The 19,272-nt window shown below is 51.9% G+C and overlaps 2 protein-coding genes across 5 annotated transcripts in view; one reads left to right on the top strand and one right to left on the bottom strand.

Moving 5' to 3' along the window:
• The window catches only part of PTPN1 (protein tyrosine phosphatase, non-receptor type 1), a 73,823-nt gene extending 68,582 nt beyond the window's left edge, over positions 1-5,241 (top strand). For both annotated transcript variants that reach the window (XM_025398757.1, XM_025398759.1), the window contains 3 exons: positions 213-436; positions 1,777-1,972; positions 3,183-5,241. In XM_025398757.1, the coding sequence (XP_025254542.1) occupies positions 213-436; positions 1,777-1,972; positions 3,183-3,206 (444 nt within the window). In that variant the 3' untranslated portion in view covers positions 3,207-5,241. The remainder of the gene's footprint in view (positions 1-212; positions 437-1,776; positions 1,973-3,182) is intronic.
• Positions 5,242-6,620: 1,379 nt separating this feature from the next.
• RIPOR3 (RIPOR family member 3) overlaps positions 6,621-19,272 on the bottom strand; it is a 102,172-nt gene continuing 89,520 nt past the window's right edge. For all 3 annotated transcript variants that reach the window (XM_025400582.1, XM_025400581.1, XM_025400583.1), the window contains 9 exons: positions 17,895-18,025; positions 16,454-16,577; positions 15,687-15,822; positions 14,872-15,033; positions 13,344-13,505; positions 12,654-12,856; positions 9,815-9,898; positions 8,264-8,354; positions 6,621-7,818 (listed from right to left, as the gene is read on the bottom strand). In XM_025400582.1, coding sequence (XP_025256367.1) covers positions 7,718-7,818; positions 8,264-8,354; positions 9,815-9,898; positions 12,654-12,856; positions 13,344-13,505; positions 14,872-15,033; positions 15,687-15,822; positions 16,454-16,577; positions 17,895-18,025 — 1,194 coding nt within the window. In that variant the 3' untranslated portion in view covers positions 6,621-7,717. The remainder of the gene's footprint in view (positions 7,819-8,263; positions 8,355-9,814; positions 9,899-12,653; positions 12,857-13,343; positions 13,506-14,871; positions 15,034-15,686; positions 15,823-16,453; positions 16,578-17,894; positions 18,026-19,272) is intronic.

The following is a 19,272-nucleotide window of genomic DNA, read 5'->3' as shown; positions in this document are numbered from 1 at the left end:
GTTGCACTTTGTGCCTTTGAAGTGCTCACAGAGAGCATCGATAGGAAGAAGAGACTTTATTTTCAAAAGATTTCATCTTCCAAGTACATGGCTGCAGCCCCGAGAGGCCGAGAGCCCCTCGCCAAGCCGCCACCTCTGCTCACGCAAGGGGACTTCCTGACAAGCCAGCCGACGCGAACACTAATAGGACTTCCTCTTGCTGCTCTTTCAAGGATCAGTGGAAGGAGCTTTCCCACGAGGACCTGGAGCCCCCACCCGAGCACGTCCCCCCACCTCCCCGGCCACCCAAACGAATCCTGGAGCCACACAATGGGAAATGCAGGGAGTTCTTCCCAAATCACCAGTGGGTGAAGGATGAGACCCAGGAGGATAAAGACTGCCCCATCAAGGAAGAAACAGGAAGCCCCTTAAATGCCGCACCCTACAGCATGGAAAGGTAATATGATTGGGTCCCGGCTTGTTGGGTTGAGGGAAGATGACCTTCTGTTCTAGAAACACACACTGGTACTGAAACCCTGTGGACGCAGCCTCCTGTTGGCAAGCAGTGCTTCCGCATCCTTGGGGAACAGGGCGTGTGGACCACAGCCACTCCACTCCTGACTGCGGGAGGCCCGGTATTGGGCATAGGGTGGCCGCAGGACATGAGCCACTTCTGTGGGCTTCTAGTGCCACCTTGTGGTGCTTGTTGGAATGAGGGGCTCGGTGCCACCGAGTAGCATTTTTCTGCCCCCTGATGATAGTGCCCTCCCCCAGGCTTCCGGACAGTCCTGAAATGTGATGTCCAGGCTTGACCATGTGCCCTCAGTCCCCACAGTGGTCCTTTGGGGACTGTAACCTTTTTTATGTTGTCTTGATTAAATCCCATTTTACTTCCTTGCAGGTTAACAACCATTATTGAGTACCTATTGATATGTGTGGTGTACTGAGTTAACTAGAACATGTCCCCTGGTCTGTGTTCTAGATCATCTTGTTGGGAAAAAGGCAGACCCAAAGCATATTTTGGTGGGAGCCCATGGACAGTGATGTGATAGAGGTGTCCACTGAGGTGGTCAGGAAAGGCTGCTTGCAGTAGGTGGCCGTGCACAGAAAGCTTGCAGAACGAGCAGGTGTTAGTTCCAGCTGGAGATGACTGCCGGCCGTGCCCTTGGTACCTGCTTTCCGGAGGGAAGTTTTAAGACGTGTGCATACTTGATCCAGCAGTTGTATACATGGAGAAATTTACCCTGCAGCGACTCTCAAAATAAGCATGTAAAGATGTGTATAGGTAGTTGTGTTTGTTGTCGCATTGCTTGTAGTAGTGAAAAATTAGAGACAAGCCAATGATATAACCAGGGACCTGATCAATTACGTTCTCTCCCGGTGTTGGGATATTCTATAGCTCTTAAAGAATGAGATCTGGGTGTACTGATGTGGCCAGACATTGCAATTGCAGTACATGAGAAGGCAAGTCATACAATAGTGTGTACACCAGTGGATCCTCCAGCCAGATAAATCCTCACAGTGCCCAATCGCCCAGGCACTTTGTGAACCCTACCCTGGGTGTGGGTGCTGTCTGAAGTACCTGGGGGAGGGGGTGACAAGTGGACTTCAGGCTGTTGTGGGCCCTGGCCTGGCCCTCCCGCCAAGAAGAGGGGCTGGCTCGCTGGAAGGTTAACATCACCCTACTCTGTCTACACGTGGCTTGTTTTTTCCCAGAATTCCTGCCACAATAGCAGCATCCTTGCCATTCACTTTCTCCAAAGTGAGTAAACCATCTCTGCCCCTCTGATTCCTCAGCATGAGTCAAGACACTGAAGTTAGAAGTCGGGTCGTGGGGGGAAGTCTTCGAGGTGCCCAGGCTGCCTCCCTAGCCAAAGGGGAGCCGTCACCGCCTAAGAAGGAGGAGGACCATGCACTGAGTCACTGGAAGCCCTTCCTGGTCAACATGTGTGTGGCTACGGTCCTCACGGCCGGCGCGTACCTCTGCTACAGGGTATGTTTCCACTGACAGACGCGCTGGCGAGATGCTCGTGTGCAGAGAGCACTGGCCGCTAGCCCGATGGTAGGATTCAGTTCTGTGGCGCATCTGAGCCAGTCTCAGAAGAAACAGATCAAAGGTTTTTAAAGTCTGGAACTGTGGAAGGGCTAACGAGAATTAAGGATCGATGCACTGGGGTTTTAAGGAGCCCTCTGGTCCCAAGAATATAAGAGTCTAATCTCAGGGCCTTAACCTATTCAGGAGTAAGTAGAGAAAATGCCAAATACGTCTGTCTGTCTCTCTTTCTCTTTTTTTTATTCCTTTGTTTTTGGAAAAAAATAGAATTACAACACATTGTTGTTTTTAACCTTTATAAAAAGCAGCTTTTTGTTATTTCTGGAAAAAAAACAAACTAGGCACTTAACGAAACTTTCTCGTACCCTTAGGTGATGTAATTAGCTATATAATTTATATTTGATTTCCCAGGGAAGGAATCCCAAACTTTTACGAATGTAAACTCCCTTGGAGAAGAGGGTTAGGACGCTCTTGCGCTCAAGCCCCCCTCAGCTGTGTGCACACTGAGCCAGGACAGGGTCTTTGAGCTTTCCCACTGTAAGAACAGCAACATAAGGCCGTCTAGAGAAACAGAACCTGCCTCTGCTTCTGCTCAGGGTGTCCATTGTCCTTTCTCCATTGCTCCCTCCTGTGACAGCCATCTTGCTCATGTACCAGCCCTCATCACCCCATTCCCATAAAAGAGTGTCCTCGAGTCCTCTCCCTGGGGGTCAGAGGTCACCACAGGGTGGCCCTCAGCATGTCAGCCCTCTGTTAATTCAGAGGAGTGGGCTCCACCTCATTGGGAGAAGTGCCATTTCAGCAGAAATCCACACGTTAGACGTGTGTTGCTGTTAAGTAAGGGGAAGAGAGGACTAGCCTCAGAGCTCTGGCCATGGAAATGACCTCCTGAGACTTTTTCATCGTTTTAAATATTTTACCTCTTTTCAGGTGGCCATCTGAGTACATCAGATGGTTTTGCAAAATGCAAACAATTTTTTCCTTGGGGGTGATTTTTGGGGAGAAGGGGCTACTGTAAAAAATAAAACCAAAACCCCCTTTGCTCCCTCGGAGGTTGAAGTTGCCGGGGGGTGTGGCCGGGGTCGTGCATGAGGCGACAGCTCTGCGGGTGCGGGTCTGGGCTCATCTGAACTGTTTGGTTTCATTCCAGTTCCTGTTCAACAGCAACACATAGCCTGACCCTCCTCCACTCCACCTCCACCCACTGTCCGCCTCTGCCCGCAGAGCCCACGCCCGACTAGCAGGCATGCCGCGGTAGGTAAGGGCCGCCGGACCGCGTAGAGAGCCGGGCCCCGGACGGACGTTGGTTCTGCACTAAAACCCATCTTCCCCGGATGTGTGTCTCACCCCTCATCCTTTTACTTTTTGCCCCTTCCACTTTGAGTACCAAATCCACAAGCCATTTTTTGAGGAGAGTGAAAGAGTACCATGCTGGCGGCGCAGAGGGAAGGGGCCTGCACCTGTCTGGAGGCTCGCCCCACCCAGGGCTCCCTCCTGGAGCATCCCAGGCAGGTGGTACACCAACAGCCCCCTTGACTCGCAGGGAGCAACTCTCCACTCCATATTTATTTAAACAATTTTTCCCCAAAGGTGTCCATAGTGCACTAGCATTTTCTTGAACCAATAATGTATTAAAAATTTTTGATGTCAGCCTTGCATCAAGGGCTTTATCAAAAAGTACAATAATAAATCCTCAGGTAGTACTGGGAATGGAAGACTTTGCCATGGGCCTGCTGCGTCAGACCAGTACTGGGAAGGAGGACGGTTGTAAGGCAGTCGTTATTTAGTGATATTGTGGGTAACGTGAGAAGATAGAACAATGCTATAATATATAATGAACACGTGGGTATTTAATAAGAAACATGATGTGAGATTACTTTGTCCCGCTTATTCTCCTCCCTGTTATCTGCTAGATCTAGTTCTCAATCACTGCTCTCCCGTGTGTACTAGAATGCATGTAAGGTCTTCTTGTGTCCTGATGAAAAATATGTGCTTGAAATGAGAAACTTTGATCTCTGCTTACTAATGTGCCCCATGTCCAAGTCCAACCTGCCTGTGCATGACCTGATCATTACATGGCTGTGGTTCCTAAGCCTGTTGCTGAAGTCGTTGTCACTCAGCAATAGGGTGCAGTTTTCCAGGAATAGGCATTTGCCTCATTCCTGGCCTGACACTCTAGTGACTTCCTGGTGAGACCCGGCCTGTCCTGGTGCAGCAGGGTCTCGCTGTAACTCAGACATTCCAAGGGTATGGGAAGCCATATTCACACCTCACGCTCTGGACATGATTTAGGCAAGCAGGGACACCCCCCGCCCCCCACCTTTGGGATCAGCCTCCGCCATTCCAAGTCAGCACTCTTCTTGAGCAGACTGTGATTTGGAAGAGAGGCAACTGCTGGAAACCACACTTCTTGAAACAGCCTGGGTGACGGTCCTTTAGGCAGCCTGCCGCCGTCTCCGTCCGGGTTCACCTTGCCGAGAGAGGCGCGTCTGCCCCACCCTCGAACCCTGTGGGGCCTGATGGTGCTCACGACTCTTCCTGCAAAGGGAACTGAAGACCTCCACATTAAGTGGCTTTTTAACAAGAAAACACGGCAGCTGTAGCTCCCGAGCTACTCTCTTGCCAGCATTTTCACATTTTGCCTTTCTCGTGGTAGAAGCCAGTACAGAGAAATTCTGTCGTGGGAACATTCGAGGCATCACCCCATAGAGCTGTGGTGAGGTGTGGATAAGGCTTAGGTGCCAGGCTGTAAGCATTCTGAGCTGGGCTTGTTGTTTTTAAGTCCTGTATATGTATGTAGTAGTTTGGGTGTGTATATATAGTAGCATTTCAAAATGGACGTACTGGTTTAACCTCCTATCCTCGGAGAGCAGCTGGCTCTCCACCTTGTTACACGTATGTTAGAGAGGTAGCGAGCTGCTCTGCTATATGCCTTAAGCCAATATTTACTCATCAGGTCATTATTTTTTACAATGGCCATGGAATAAACCATTTTTACAAAAATAAAAACAAACAAAAAAAGCAAGTTTTGGTATAATACCTTTTCAGGTGTGTGTGGATACGTGGCTGCATGACCGGGTGGGGGGGGGGCGTGTCTCAGGGTCTTCTGTGACCTCACAGAACTGTCAGACTGTACAGTTTTCCAACTTGCCATATTCATGATGGGTTTGCGTTTTAGCTGCAACAATAAAGTTTTTTTTCTAAAGAACGTGAATTTGGGGTGCTTCCCATTTTTTTTTCTTTGCTTAATTGAGCTAAACCAGGATGAGCAACTCCTGTTTCTTTCCATCCCTGCTGATGTGAAACAGATGTTGTCAATCAGCTGGGGTTCGAGTTTTCCACTTCTAAGAATTAACCTCAGCATCCCCGCGTTGCCAGCGCCCTCAGGCTGGAGCGCTTTCCTTGAGGGTGAGCTTATTGAACACCTTAGGCCTCAGCCCACTTCCTTCCCAAACCCACGCTTCCCATGTAGAGGGCCCTTGGATAACTTAACAAACTTATCAGTGTTGTTTGAAGAACAGTGTTTTGAGTTGTAATCTCAAAACCACGTCCCTTACCCAATTACCTGTAAGACACAATGGTTACCGCATCTCAGTACGTAAAGTCCATTTGATATAGAGTTGACTTAAAAATAAGATAAAAAATTAGTACAGTTTTTCATTTGTGTACAAAATTAAACAATGTAAAAATTCCCCCCAAAGTGATTTTTTTGACTTTTCGTTTTGAAGTAATTTTGGACTTGCAGAATGTTGCCAAAATAGTACAAAGAGTTCCCCGGTACCCTCCAAGGTTCTTCGACTGTTTCAAAGCTGGCTGCAGGCCAGGCTCATGAGACTGGGAAAAGGACAGGCTGTGGTCATGTGGACCCGCAGGGGCCTAGGGCTGCAGATGTCAGTGTTGCTCCCACTGTTTCAGGTATAAAAAGGGCCTCTAAGCTTTCAAGAAGAGAACGCTCTAGGGCAATGGTCCCCAACCTTTTGGGCACCAGGGACTGGTTCCATGGAAGACAATTTTTCCACAGGCCTGGGGGTGGTGGGGGATGGTTTTGGGATAGAAACTTCCACCTCAGATCATCAGGCATCAGATTATCATAAGGAGCTTGCAAGCTGATCTCTCGCACAGGCAGTTCACAATAACACATGCAGTTCACAATAGGGTTCGCGCTCCTATGAGAACCTGATGCTGCAGCTGATCTAACAGGAGGTGGAGCTCAGGCAGTAATGCTTGCTCGCCGGCCACTCACCTCCTGCCATGCAGCCCAGTTCCTAACAGGCCTCAGACCGGTACCGGTCCGTGGCCTGGGGGTTGAGGACCCCTGCTGTAAGTGGGTACTGCTGATGCTTAAAAAAAGAGGGGGTTTGCCAGAAATCAGATGGGGCAAAAGGGCAAAGGCCGTGCCACAGAGTGCCCATATAGGGGAGAGCACGCCTGGAGCCTTCGAGAGCATGCAGAGAAGCCTGGAGACAGCGTTTACCAGAGCCGCTGCCTGAGGCCGCCCTCCTTTAAGTGTCCCCACAGCGCACCACAAGACCACAGGAGTGACCTCCCCACTGGCAGGTGTTTGGGGAAACAACCGCTGTCTACTCTCTTTTGGGTAAAAAGTGAAACACCAATTAAAATAGTTTAATTGAAATTTCAGAAAATGGAACATATGAACAAGGCAAATAAATACTAAGTTAAACCAAAAAGCACAAAATATGTACAGGAAGTATCGATGAGAATGTTCAAGTTAAAGTTCTCCAATGCCATTGCTAGAGCAACCTCAAACCCTAGGTTCTGTCTGCACTATTAACACAGACATCTCAGGACATGGTTTGCTTTTTTTAAGACTTAAATAGGAAACTAATTTTCTTTCTTTAAAACAGTGTGTTCTTCAGTGAACTCTTTCTTCAGGCCAGTTGATGGCTTTTGTAACGGTTTATTGACGAGACCCTAGGGTAGCTTCCGAAGCTGGCTTGATTGCATTTGGGTGCGGATGGCCAGAGTGAGTGGCCCTGCTGCCTGTGCTACTCAGGGCTCCTGGGCTGATGTGGTGGCTTCTTCCGTTTGTGCTGCTGAACGGGGAAAATGAGGTTCTCAGTCCACCAGCCGCTGTCTGGGAGTTCCACCGGCACTCTGGCTGCAGGTCAGGCTGAGAGTGTGCGTGTAGAAACCCTGGCTTTGTGCCTTCCCGCCTTCCCCAGCTCACCAAGGTGACACCTGGCTGCTGCTGAAATGACCTGAGCAGTCTTGCATTAACAGGGCCAGCCACCTGCCAGCCCGCTGCATCCCAGCGCCTGTTGACCCAGAAGTGCCAAGCAGCTGACCGGCAGGGAGGCCTGGAGTTTTACACACTTGTCTTGGAGCCTTTTATTTAGGGCCTCGACTTGCCTGGCCTTGGCCCTTTTGTAGGTGGCCACCTAGTGCAGCTCAGCTCTGCATCCCTGGGAAGGTCACACAGACCCGCAGCCAGAAGTCGAGCGCTCCACTGAGGCCTGGCAGCCCCTGCCTTGCTTTTTTCTGCTTCTGTACAAAAGACCAGCCCATGCCCTGGGGCTGGGTCAGTGGCTGGAGCCTCAGGCAGCGCTCTGGACAGCTCACACTCCTGGAGGAGTGCACAGCACCATTACCCAGCGCGCAGGCTACGTCCAAGCCGGGCAGCGGCAAAAAACCGATGTGAGATTTGTGCTCAACCACCAGGATTTTTTAAAATATTGTGATTTCAACATCTGCCTCCTGGCAAAAGACTTCTCTTTGTTCTGAGCAGAGCTTGTCCATCTTCTCAAAAGCTAACCGTCCTTTTTCACCTGAAATAGCAAAGGGACCTGTCACCAGATTGGATCCTGCCTTGGCACTTCGACTCTCCTGGGCCAAGGTGGCCCTAGTGCTTAGTGACTGTGGGTCTCGGTGGTCTCTGCAAAGTGGCAGGGGAGGGAGTATGTGCGGGAGCCCCCACCTGGTGACTCACATGGCCTGGGGGGCCTTGCCTTTAACTCTAGGATGTCCTGCTGAATCGGAACCCTGCCTTGCCTCTGGCTTCTATCCCAAAGGTCATAAAGTCTAAGAAGATAGCGAACACTCCCTGGCAGGATGCCACAAAGGGTGAAGGTTGGCTCTGTGCCAGGGCTGCTAACGGTGCCCATCCCGGGTACCCCAGAGCTATTCTGCCTGCTGGGAGAGCTGGATGTGGCCTCTCGCAGGTTCTGAGGGCCCCAGGAACTCCGCTGCGCTGCACAGATTGTGCCACTTTACCGAACGAGAGTGTGGTTTCCCGGGCTGCCGCCCGCACGGCCTCCAGGTCAGACTGGCACAGGCTGGCAATCTGGTCGATGCTTTCAATGCCCTGCTCGAGATTAGGAGAAAAAGAATCCTTTGGGGGCCTTCTCAACAGCAGGTAGAGTCCACTTAGCGGCCCTGCAGGGCCAGCCCTAGCGTGGTCTCTGGGGCCTCAGCCCCTTCTTTTTCTCCAGGCTTCCAGGTTTTTTAGGTGGCCTCAGGTGCATGAGAGGCACCTCTGGACTGTGGAAGTGTCTCGCCTCTTCAGCCCTGACACCTGCTAGGGAGTCAGGCTGTTGGCAGAACTCGTCTTCCTGGATGCCTGCTGAAAGGCTAGAATTGAAAAGGAGGAGACCTGCTGCTTTCTGGACCTTCCTGCCTCCCCCATGCTCTCTTTACCCTACTCTCCAGGGCAGCCTGTGCCAGTACGCCCGACTCTGGCACATGCCCCTGGCGCGGGTTGCTCCTGTGGGCCAAGGACCGGCATGCGCTGCAGCGCCCTCTACTGGACACCCGGCCCTTGCTGGTTTTCTGATCCTAACCAGCTTCTCCTCTTAGAATTTCCTGTTGATTCATCCCAGAAAGAATGGGATGAGTGAGTTCAATCTGTATTGAACTATCTTTCATCTAGCAGCTGTGCAATTCCAAATGCAGGTGAGGCTGAGGGAAAGCGGGCATCCCCTCACATCCATGGGATCTATGTGTGGGTTGTATCAAGAGTCTCAAAAATGCTCATATTCTCTGGCCCTAGAATTGGGTCTAGCCTAAGGAAATCATTCAGAACTCTGTTTTTAAAGCTTTATGCACAAACATGATCACAATGACATGCTTTATGATAAAAATTGGATGAAGAAAACTATTTCCTATGACAGCGGGTGAGTAGGTTAAATTAAGGTGTATACTTGATAGCCCCTTCATACAGAATTCTAAAGTGAAAAAAAAAGACCAAAAAAAAAAAAAAAACCACAAATAAAGAATTCTAAAGTGCTGCCAGTCTAACACAAAATGTTCTTGTTTTGTTGACTGTTTTTAAACTATGTTTGGATCAACAATTTTAAATGCTCACGCATACCCACAAACTTTTAAAAGCAGCATACCAAAATGTCAGCCGTTGCTTCTGCTACATTCTAGGATGATGGATAACTTTCTTTTCTATCTCTGTATTTTATACTTTTTTTTTTTTTTTTTTGAGATGGGGTCTTGCTTTGTCGCCCAGGCTGGAGCGCAGTGGCACAATCTCAGCTCACTGCAACCTCCGCCTCCCGGGTTCAAGTCCCGAGTAGCTGGGACTACAGGCATGTGCCACCACACCTAGCTAATTTTGTATGGGTTTTGCCATGTTGGCCAGGCTGGTCTCGAACTCCTGACCTCAGGTGATCTGCCCACCTCGGCCTCCCAAAGTGCTGGGATTGTAGGCGTGAGCCACCATGGCCCGGCCCCAGTGAAATCGTTTTAAAGTTAACTAACCTTAACCCTAACCACAAGCAGGCTTCTCTGTCAGCCACTAATAAGAAACGTCAGGCTCACCTTGAGCTGTTTGAGCGCCAGGCACGCGGCCTGCTGGAGCTTTGCATCGTTCTCTGCCAGGGCGTTGGTGTAGAAGAGCACAGCCTGGGGAGAGTAAGGAGGCTGTGAATGGAGGGGTGAGCAGAAGTGGAGTCCATGGTTCCGGGTCCATCAACCACCAGGTGCCGACAGTAAGGCACGCTGTGCCCATCTTTCTCTAAACAACGTTCAGGACAGGATCAGTCCATCTTTGGGTCAGGTGTACACAGTCACAAGAGCTATACTGTGGTGTTTAATTTATCCCTAAAAACTGGTCCCAGGGCTAATACAATGAAGAAAACTCCTTTTGTCTAATAATATTCCAGAAGTGCATTCTGAAACTGCTGTCTATAAAATGCTGAATTAGAGAAATCAGATGCCCAGCTCAGAACAACAAAAGAACTGATCATCCCATGTGCGTCGCCCTCTTCAGCTGAAAACGGGCAACGCTGCTGCCTCAGGCCAGAGGGAAACCTGCCTATTCCCCTCAGCCCCCCTGTCCAGTCTCAGCGGTGACCGTGCCCTCTTCAGTCTCACGACCATGGCCACATCAGTTCATGTCTTTGGGCCTAACTTGACTCAGCTGAAAACAAAGCTGGCACTTGTTTCATGCGTTGCTGTAGGGTTTGTTAGAAAGCACACGGGGTCATGCCCGGCCCGCAGGGGAGTCCAGCATCTGCGGCTGCAAAGGGAAACCCAGGAGTGGGTTTGTGCTCACTCAGTCGAGTGGCTGCACCTTCAACTGCACGGGTGGGGCGGTGGGGGGGCCCATCTGCAGGTGGCTCTCCGAAGTGTCAGCTGCTTTGGGAAGACAGGGAGACTGGGAGTAGGATCGGGTTCTCCCGCTCCTACACAGGGCACTGGTGAAGGCTGTCAGGCCATATCAGTATGGAAATGTCACACTACCCACTGCCTCTAATCCCGGGGTGCCAGGTCATGGCAGCCCACTCCCTCCTCAGCACCCTCACCTGAGGGCAAGCGATCTGTCACTGGGTTGGCCCCCACCTCAGTGTTTCCTACTCTCTCAAGTCTGTCACATGAAGATGAAGGGCTTTTTTTTTTTTTTTGGAGACAGAGTCTCACTTCATTGTCCAAGCTGGGGTACAGTAGCACAATCTCGGCTCACTGCAGCCTCTGCTTCCCAGGTTCAGACAATTCTCATGCCTCAGCCTCCCGAGTAGCTGAGACTACAGGCATGCACTGCCACTCTTGGCTAATTGTTTTATATTTTTAGTAGAGATGGGGTTTCACTATGTTGGCCAGGCTGGTGTCGAACTCCTGAACTCAAGTGATCCACCTGCCTCGGCCTCCCAAAGTTCTGGGATTACAGGCGTGACCCACCACATCTGGCCATGGAGGCCTTGTTTACAGTATGAAAAGATACCCCCATACCCCCAAACCCAAAAAAACAAAATACACCTGACTTCAATGGATCCTGGAAGCCAACCAACTACTAGTTTTCAGGAACTACAGAAAACAGAGAAATATATTAAACTACCATTAAACTTCCTGCAAGCAGCAAAGTCTAGATAGTCTAGAACAACCTGGGACTGTCAAGTTAATTGCAAGCAGAAAAAGAAATGGAGAAAAAGCCTTTAGATTAAGTGGAAATTGAAAACCATCAGCCAATCACAATGTGTGTCCTTATGTAGATCCTAGTTTAGCAAAAAACAGGATGTTTGAGGCTTGGAAATTTGAACATAAGATGTATGATACAAAGAAATTCATGGTTAATTTTTTAGATAAGGTAATGGTATTAGAGTTGTGATTTTTGAAAGAATTCTTAACCTTTTGACACATATAGTTAACTATTTAAGGTCAAATAGGATGCCTCAGGTTGCTTCAAAGTGATACAGGGAAGTGGAGGGAGAAGGGGCAGGATTGGCCATGAGTTGATGGTGGTTGGGCTTGGGTTATGGGTGCAGGTGGATTCATTATATTGCTCTGCCTACTTTTGCAAGTTCAAAAGTCTCCAAATAAAGAGTTTAAAATAACCACAAAGTAGGCGGATGGGCTCCAAGAAGGGCTATTGGCAACGGAACTGGAGATTTCCTCTCCAGTCTGGAGCTGAGACCAGCAGTGTAGACTATGCCCTTGATGTCACCCTTCCTGAACCCCTCAGAGTGTCGCGGCTTAAACATACAGTAGTCACAGGCCAAGAGTGAAAAGGCAGAGAGGTCCATTCTCTTGGTTTTCAAATGGACTGAACACAATGACCCATTACCAGGTAGCCACGAATATTAATTGAAAGTAAATAAGGATGACTATCAAAACACTAAGAAAGGCTGGGCGCAGTGGCTCACGCCTGTAATCTCAGCACTTTGGGAGACCGAGGCGGGCGGATCACAGGATCAGGAGTTTGAGACCAGCCTGGCCAACATGGTGAAACCCCATCTCTACCAAAAATACAAAAATTAGCCTGGCATGGTAATGGGCACCTGTAATCCCAGCTACTCGGGAGGCTGAGGCAGGAGAATTGCTTGAATCCAGGAGGCGGAGGTTGCAAGATCATGCCACTATACTCCAGCCTGGGCAACAGAGCAGAACTCTGTTAAATAAATAAATAAATAAATAAATAAATAAATAAACAAACCACTGAGAAAAACATTCAGCGTGCAAAGTGACATCTCAGATGTTTGGCTTTGGCAGCAGCAAGGTGCATTCATGTGTGTTAGGTGGCAGCCCAGGTCCCTCCATCAAAATAGCTCACAGCCACTGCAGCCCCTGGCACTCACTTCTTTGTACTTTTCCATGAGAACACCTGCTTACCTGTGCCCACACATCTGTGGCCAGGGGCTGCCACCTGCCCTGGACAACGTACCTTTTCCCGGAAGCTTCTGTTCCTGACTGCACCCGCCAGGCGAGCGCTGGCCACCCTGGACACCCTCGGAGTGCCGTCCAGCTGGAGCAGCGCCCAGGCTCTTAAAGTCTGGGGCAGGGGCTGGAGCTGGGCCAGCCGCTTCCCCTGCAGCTTCCGGACCGCCTTGGCCTGCCCTGCGCAGTGAAGCTCCTCGATGAGTGTCACTAGAAGACAGAAAAGAGGTGGGCCCGGGCCCCCTGAGTGGGAGTTTGGCAGGACAGCTGCAAGTTTGCTTGGCTGCTGCCAGTAGCCACAGAGGAACAAATCCCAGACCCACCGGGATGATCACCAAGGCCCAGTCTGGACTAGTTTCCCAGGGAACTCCTGGAATCTTCAGGAAGGCCTTTTAACACGGAATCAAATATGCTCCAAAAATTAATAAAACCACAGCCCACACTCCAGGGACTCTGGCCAGCCAAGATCACCCTCCTGCCCAGCTCTGAACTCTCTTCCGTGCTTTTTAAAGCTGACTTACCTTGGAGCTGATATCAGCCCCCATTGGCTGAATGCGGAATCTCACTAAAACGGGGTTCCCAAAAGAACAGTTGGCGGGGATAGATGTAGTGGCTCCAAATTATAACCTGAGAAACTGCATGTGACAGGGCCCCGTGGATATTCCTCTGCTATGACAGCCACCCACCCCAGCCTTACCTTCCTTGGTGAGCTGGGTGAAGTGCTTCTCCAGGTCGGAGACACTGTGCTTCTGCAGGTAGCCGTGAAACTGGAACCAGGTGATGGTCTGTTCTTCGGGGAGCCCAGCTCCGGGGAGCAGCCCACCACAGCTGACCACCTGCTCCAGGAGCCTGCGGCACACTGGCCAAAGGGGAGAGCACATCAGGAGAAACTGAGACCTCGACCCTCCACGCTTCTCAGCTGGGAGTAACCTGGTCAGCTAAAAGGCTTTCTGGGCTGGGCACAGTGGCTCACGCCTGTAACTCCAGCACTTTGGGAGGCCGAGGTGGGCGGATCATCTGAGGTCAGGAGTTCGAGACCAGCCTGACCAACATGGTGAAACCCCGTCTCTACTGAAAATACAAAATTAGCTGGGTGTGATGGCACATGCCTGTAATCGCAGCTACTCTGGAGGCTGAGGCAGGAGAATCGCTTGAACCCGGGAGGTGGAGGTTGTAGTGAGCCAAGATTGCACCACTGCACTCCAGCCTGGGCAACATGAGTGAAACTCCATATTCCATATCAAAAAAAATAAAAGGGTTTCTGATGGCACAAGGGCAGGTGTCCTTCACTGTACTCCCTGTGCCATGGGGGAGGAGTGTGCCCAGCTGGAGTCAGGACTGTGACTCCGACGCACCCTGAGTCAGACCGTGTTGGGTTCATCCCCATGCCCAGGGCCCCACACCACACCTGGATCTAAATCCCGAGGCAGGGCCTAGGAATATGCATGTCAACCAGCAGCCCAGGTGGTGCTTGGAACATGACTGTCGCCTTTCACTTGCTCCAGAGAAGGCCCTATGGCTCCGCATTCTGGGAAGAACGCAGTCCAGCCCACATTTCTAGAGGCCTCCCTTCCCGTCAGGTTCATTCTTTACCCCGTCAGGCTCTGGTGGGAGGCATGGAATCTGTCCCCAGAAAAATGCACCAGCGGCCGGGCGCAGTGGCTCATGCCTGTAATCCCAGCACTTTGGGAGGCTGAGGCGGGCGGATCACAAAGTCAGGAGTTCGAGACCAGCCTGGCCAATATGGCGAAACCCCGTCTCTATTAAAAATACAAAAAAAGACAATTAGCCAAGCGTGGTGGTGCGCACCTATAATCCCAGCTACTCAGGAGGCTGAGGCAGAAGAATCACTTGAACCCTGGAGGTGAGGTTGCAGTGAGCCGTGATTGTGCCACTGCACTCCAGCCTGGGCCACAGAGTGAGACTCCATCTCAAAAAAAAAAAAGAAAGAAAAAGAAAATAAAAATACATTGGCCCATCAGGGTTTGCACGCAGCTTCAGGGCTCCACAGACTGCTCAGAAGGCCCCAGGCGGAGGCCCCTTCTCGCCCAGTGAAAGGGCAGCGACTTGCACTGAAGCTGAGAAACCTCCTCCGTGTGATGGCATGAAGACACTCAGAGGCAAAGACAGGGCTGAAATGAGGCCAGCTGTGGCCACCCTGCAGGCCCTGGAGACTCAATACAGCCTTTCTGTGGGAGGGGACGACAGGACAGGAAGGAACCCACCTATTTCCAGCTGTCCCGGGTATTTCCCTCTGACTCTGTGCAGGAAGGCTTTCTTGAGCTGGTTCAGCAGCTTCGTGGCAGGGCAGGACAGGATTCTGCCAGGCCCTGTGCACCCTCTCCACAGCTTCAGGCACCCCTTCCTCCGCGAGGCCTGTGGGATGACTGAAAGCCCCAGTTCAGAAACTGAATGGTGGCTCGGGGAGAGCACGTCACAAGGACCCCAAAGGTTTCCCTCCACTGGGACCTGAGGGGGTGGGGAGGACGGTGTGGCTTGATGCGAGGTCCCTTCCCTGCATTCCCATGTGACACATGAGCAGCGTTGGCTCTAAGCATCTTACCAGGGCCACCACCTGCAGTCCCCACAACAACCTGGGAGGGGCTGCTGTCACCAGCCTCTCCTTACGGACAAGGAACCTGGCCTTCTGAGAGGGGAGGTCCCACAGGGCAGAGGCACAGCGGGATCACAACTACTCTTTGAGGGCACATTCTGCACCTTGAATGTAGCCTAGGGTTAGCCCACTGAATCCTATGCAGTTCCCTCCTCCTATACAGATAGGGAAGCAGAGGCTCAGAGAGGTGAATCATTTGCCTATAGAGTCACACAGCTGACTGAAGAGTATGCTGCAGCTCCAAGACCTGCCTCCCTTACCTCCCCACAAAGAGTGTGTATCTCTGAGCCCAGCCCAGCCACAGCCTCCACTCTGGGCCCTGGTTAACTTTGGCTCTTAGGAAGGGAGAAGAGGCTCCCCGAGCTTTGATCCCGTCCCCGCGCGCCATTCACACACGCAGCCCCTGGGTGGTAGGCAGCGACTTACTCTCTTCGATGGATGTTGCCTTGCCGACCTTCTCAAAGTCAAGGACAGAAAGTGTCTCCAGAACATGCTTTTGCTGTGCCACTTCTTCCAGCAGGCATTCCTGGACCAGCCTTGATAAATTAGGGGAGGCCAGTTTCTGGGAAGCAGCCCACAATGCTTCAGGTTAGCATGGAACATGCCCGCTGAGGGCAGCCGTTACGACTCTGGCTCCCACCTGCTCGTGCCCACCTCTTCTGTCCTGGGGGCAGCTCCCTAACTGTCATCTGAGGATTCCCCTTTCACCAAGGTGGCTGAGCTAATGGGATGCAGGCTGGGCTGCCAGGGACCACCTTTGCTGCCAGGGACCAACCTGCCTGAAAGTGAAGCCAACCCACATTACAAAGCAGAACTGAGAGAGACCTAGTCCTGATAGCATTTGAACCCGTGCATCCAGCCAGGCCTGAAGCCTACCTCTGAGGCTTTCAATGCCATGAGCCGATACATTTTCCTCTCGGCTGAGCCAGTTTGCATTAGGGTTCTGGCATCTATAGATGACAGTGTCACCACCACAGCCTTTGGTTTAGGGCTTGGGCTGCATAAGAGCCACAGGAGTATTCACCCAGACCCTGGTCTGCCTCTTCCACTGGGGAACAGCCTCAGTCTCACGGGCTTCCAGGATGCGGGTCTGTCACCCCTTACGATGCTTCCCACTACCTTCAAGATGAGCCCTTTGCCAAGAGGACTCCAAACCCGTCTGCCCGCCCTGACAAGTCCCCTAGCCCAGCCACCTGCAGCAGAGCTTTGCAGACTCGGAGGTGTACCGTCAGCAGCACGTCCAGCTCCGGGGCACCGGCTGTGAGTTCCCTGGATGACGTTTTCAGTGATGATGGTGGGGGCAGGGGCCGGTCCTTTCTGAGTTGAATTGAGAACTGGGTGACCATTCGGTTAGCAGTTCAGCTCCCTCTGAGGGTAGGGGGAACCCTCCCTTCCCAGAGAGCCCCAGGTCAGGGAGGCCCACTCCAGGTCCCAGGGAGTTCAACCGAGGAGGAAGGGGAAAGGAGCAAAGGGCGGCAGCAACTCAAAACAGAGCTGGACGGTGTGGCCCAGGGCCTGGGGAAGGCAGGGCGGGCAGTCGTCTTCCAGGATGTCTCGTGGAGGTAGAAGACAATTCCAATTAATCCCAGCTCTGTGGCGCTGGACAAGCCTGCCTCCCCCAGGCTCAGCTGACTCATCTGTCAAGGGAGGCAGGAGCCCCACACTCAAGGCCATGAGGGGTGCATGAAATATGGTGGGCAAGAGCACCTCACACCAAGTCCGCTCCGTGGTAGAGGCTGGACCTGCTGCCCGACCCACTCACGACTACTCAGGAAGGGCGGAAGCGAGTGTGGCACGAAATCCCACACTGGCCCATGGGACTGTGAGAGGCGAGGAGAAGGAATTTAGCCCCCGCTCTTCCACGTGGTGAGATGTGGATGCAGAAGCCCTCAGAGGGTGGGGAAGGTGAGGCTGTGTAGCCTCGAGGGCAGCTGTCATGGGAGGTGTGGGCCCTGCGGTGGGACAGAGGGAATGGCACTGGGTACTGCTGCACCTTGGTTAGAGGGCAAAGAGCTTTTTTTGTTTGTTTGTTTTGTTTTGAGACAGTCTCACTTTCGCCCAGGCTGGAGTGCAGTGGCGCGATCTTGGCTCACGGCAACCTCCGCCTCCCGGGTTCAAGCGATCTTCTGCCTCAGCCTCCCAAGAAGCTGAGATTACAGGCACCCACCACCATGCCTGGCTAATTTTTGTATTTTTAGTAGAGACGGGGTTTCGCCATGTTGGCCAGGCTGGTCTCAAACTCCTGACCTCTGGTGATCCGCCTGCCTCGGCCTCCCAAAGAGCTGGGATTACAGCTCACAGTGTGAGCCACTGTGCCTGGCCTCAAAGAACTTCTATATACTCGGTGGTTATTTTTTAAGGTTTAAAAAATAATAATAAAAGCGTATTCCTTGGAGCAGAATGCCCAGGGCAAAGCTGGGATGATCTCACCCACTTCATGGTCACTGAGGACCAGCTCTGAGCCAAGTGGGGGATGTGCAGGGATGGTGTGGGGAGGGGTGCACGATAGAGTGACAAGAGCTGAGCCAAGGAGAGTGGGAGAAACAGACCGGGAGGCCAGCAGGAAATGTGGAGCTCGGGTCACCCGGTGGGAGTGCTGGCCACTGGGTTACTGCTGGAAGGAGGTGCACTCACCGGGGACTCTGGGAGCCCCCAAACAGGGATAGCTCATCTGGGGCGAAGTCGGCATTGAGGAAGGCGAAGCTCTCCAGGATGCACTCCATCAGGCTCTCGGCCGAGGCATGCTCCTGCCGTGCTCTGCAGGGCTGTGGACGAAGTGGCCAGACCTGAGGGCAGCGCCGGGCCCCACCCATCCGACTGGGACACTGTTCAGGGGCCTCACAGCAGACCTGGGCAGTGTCCAGTCCTGAGCCCTGATCCCACACACCATCCCCCAGCACAAGCCCAGCCGCTGGCCCAAGGCATGGCACCAGGCGTGGCACCCCCCAGAGTCCCTCCTGAATGGCCTGTGACAAGGTAGGAGCAGAATCTTGAGGGAGACAGATCTGAAAACCCTCCCCTGTATCTCAAACCCCCACGGGGACAAGGCCAATGGCAAGAGTGAGTGAGTGGCCCCAGCAGGGACCGGGGAGGCAGGAGCACAGGTGCCTCCCCTAAGAGGCGGCCGTGCTCATAGATTGCCCAGTTCTAAGAAAACCCTAAAACATGGATTTGTATGGGAAACTGCCCAGTTTTGAAATACCAACAACAAATTTCAAAGTATTTTAAATACATAGTGTAGGTCAGGCAAACGCCTCTTCACGAGGCTCAAAGGCCTGTGGGCTCCAGGTTCCTCCACCCTGTTGGGTTTCTCTCCCCAACAGGTTAACGGAGAGTGTTGGAGCCACCACCCCACCACTGGTCAAGTCACCAGAGCCTCCAGTGGCAGCTCCCTCCCTGGAGATTTCTGTCTTGTCCCCAACTCGTGGCTGGCTCCAGGGCTGGTCCCTGCCCCCGTTCCCAGCACAACCCACCCAGGCCTTGTCCAACACAAACTGCAGTCACGGCACAGCCCAAGCAGAAGCCATAAAGCAAAACCAGGATCCTAACCATTGAGCCCAAAGAGAAAATCTCGAGGACGAAGGGAATAGCAAGGCTAGTTGCAGAGATCACATTTTCCAATGCAAAAATATATGCATACATGTGTATGCACGTGCGTATCAATACACACATGCATATAGACTGTTGATTCTCAATAGTCAAGGTAGTAATGTTCTAGATGCCAAGGCAAGCAGATCACTTGAAGTAAGGAGTTCGAGACCAGCCTGGCCAACATGATGAAACCCCATCTCTACTAAAAATACAAAAATTAGCCAGGCATGGTGGCACAGGTCTGTAGTCTCAGCTACTCAGGAGGCTGAGGCAGGAGAATTGCTTGAACTGGGGAGGCGGAGGTTGCAGTGAGCCAAGATTGCGCCACTGCACTCCAGCCTGAGCAACAGAGTGAGACTGCATCTCAAAAAAAAAAAAAAAAAAAAAAAAATTAGTTATGTTCTATAAAACTGAATCAGCA

The sequence above is a fragment of the Theropithecus gelada genome, chromosome 10 (assembly GCF_003255815.1).
Source record: "Theropithecus gelada isolate Dixy chromosome 10, Tgel_1.0, whole genome shotgun sequence".
Classification (NCBI taxonomy): Eukaryota; Metazoa; Chordata; class Mammalia; order Primates; family Cercopithecidae; genus Theropithecus; species Theropithecus gelada.
The sequence above is the reverse complement of the archived record's forward strand: the minus strand, read 5'-3'. Positions and strand labels throughout refer to the sequence as shown.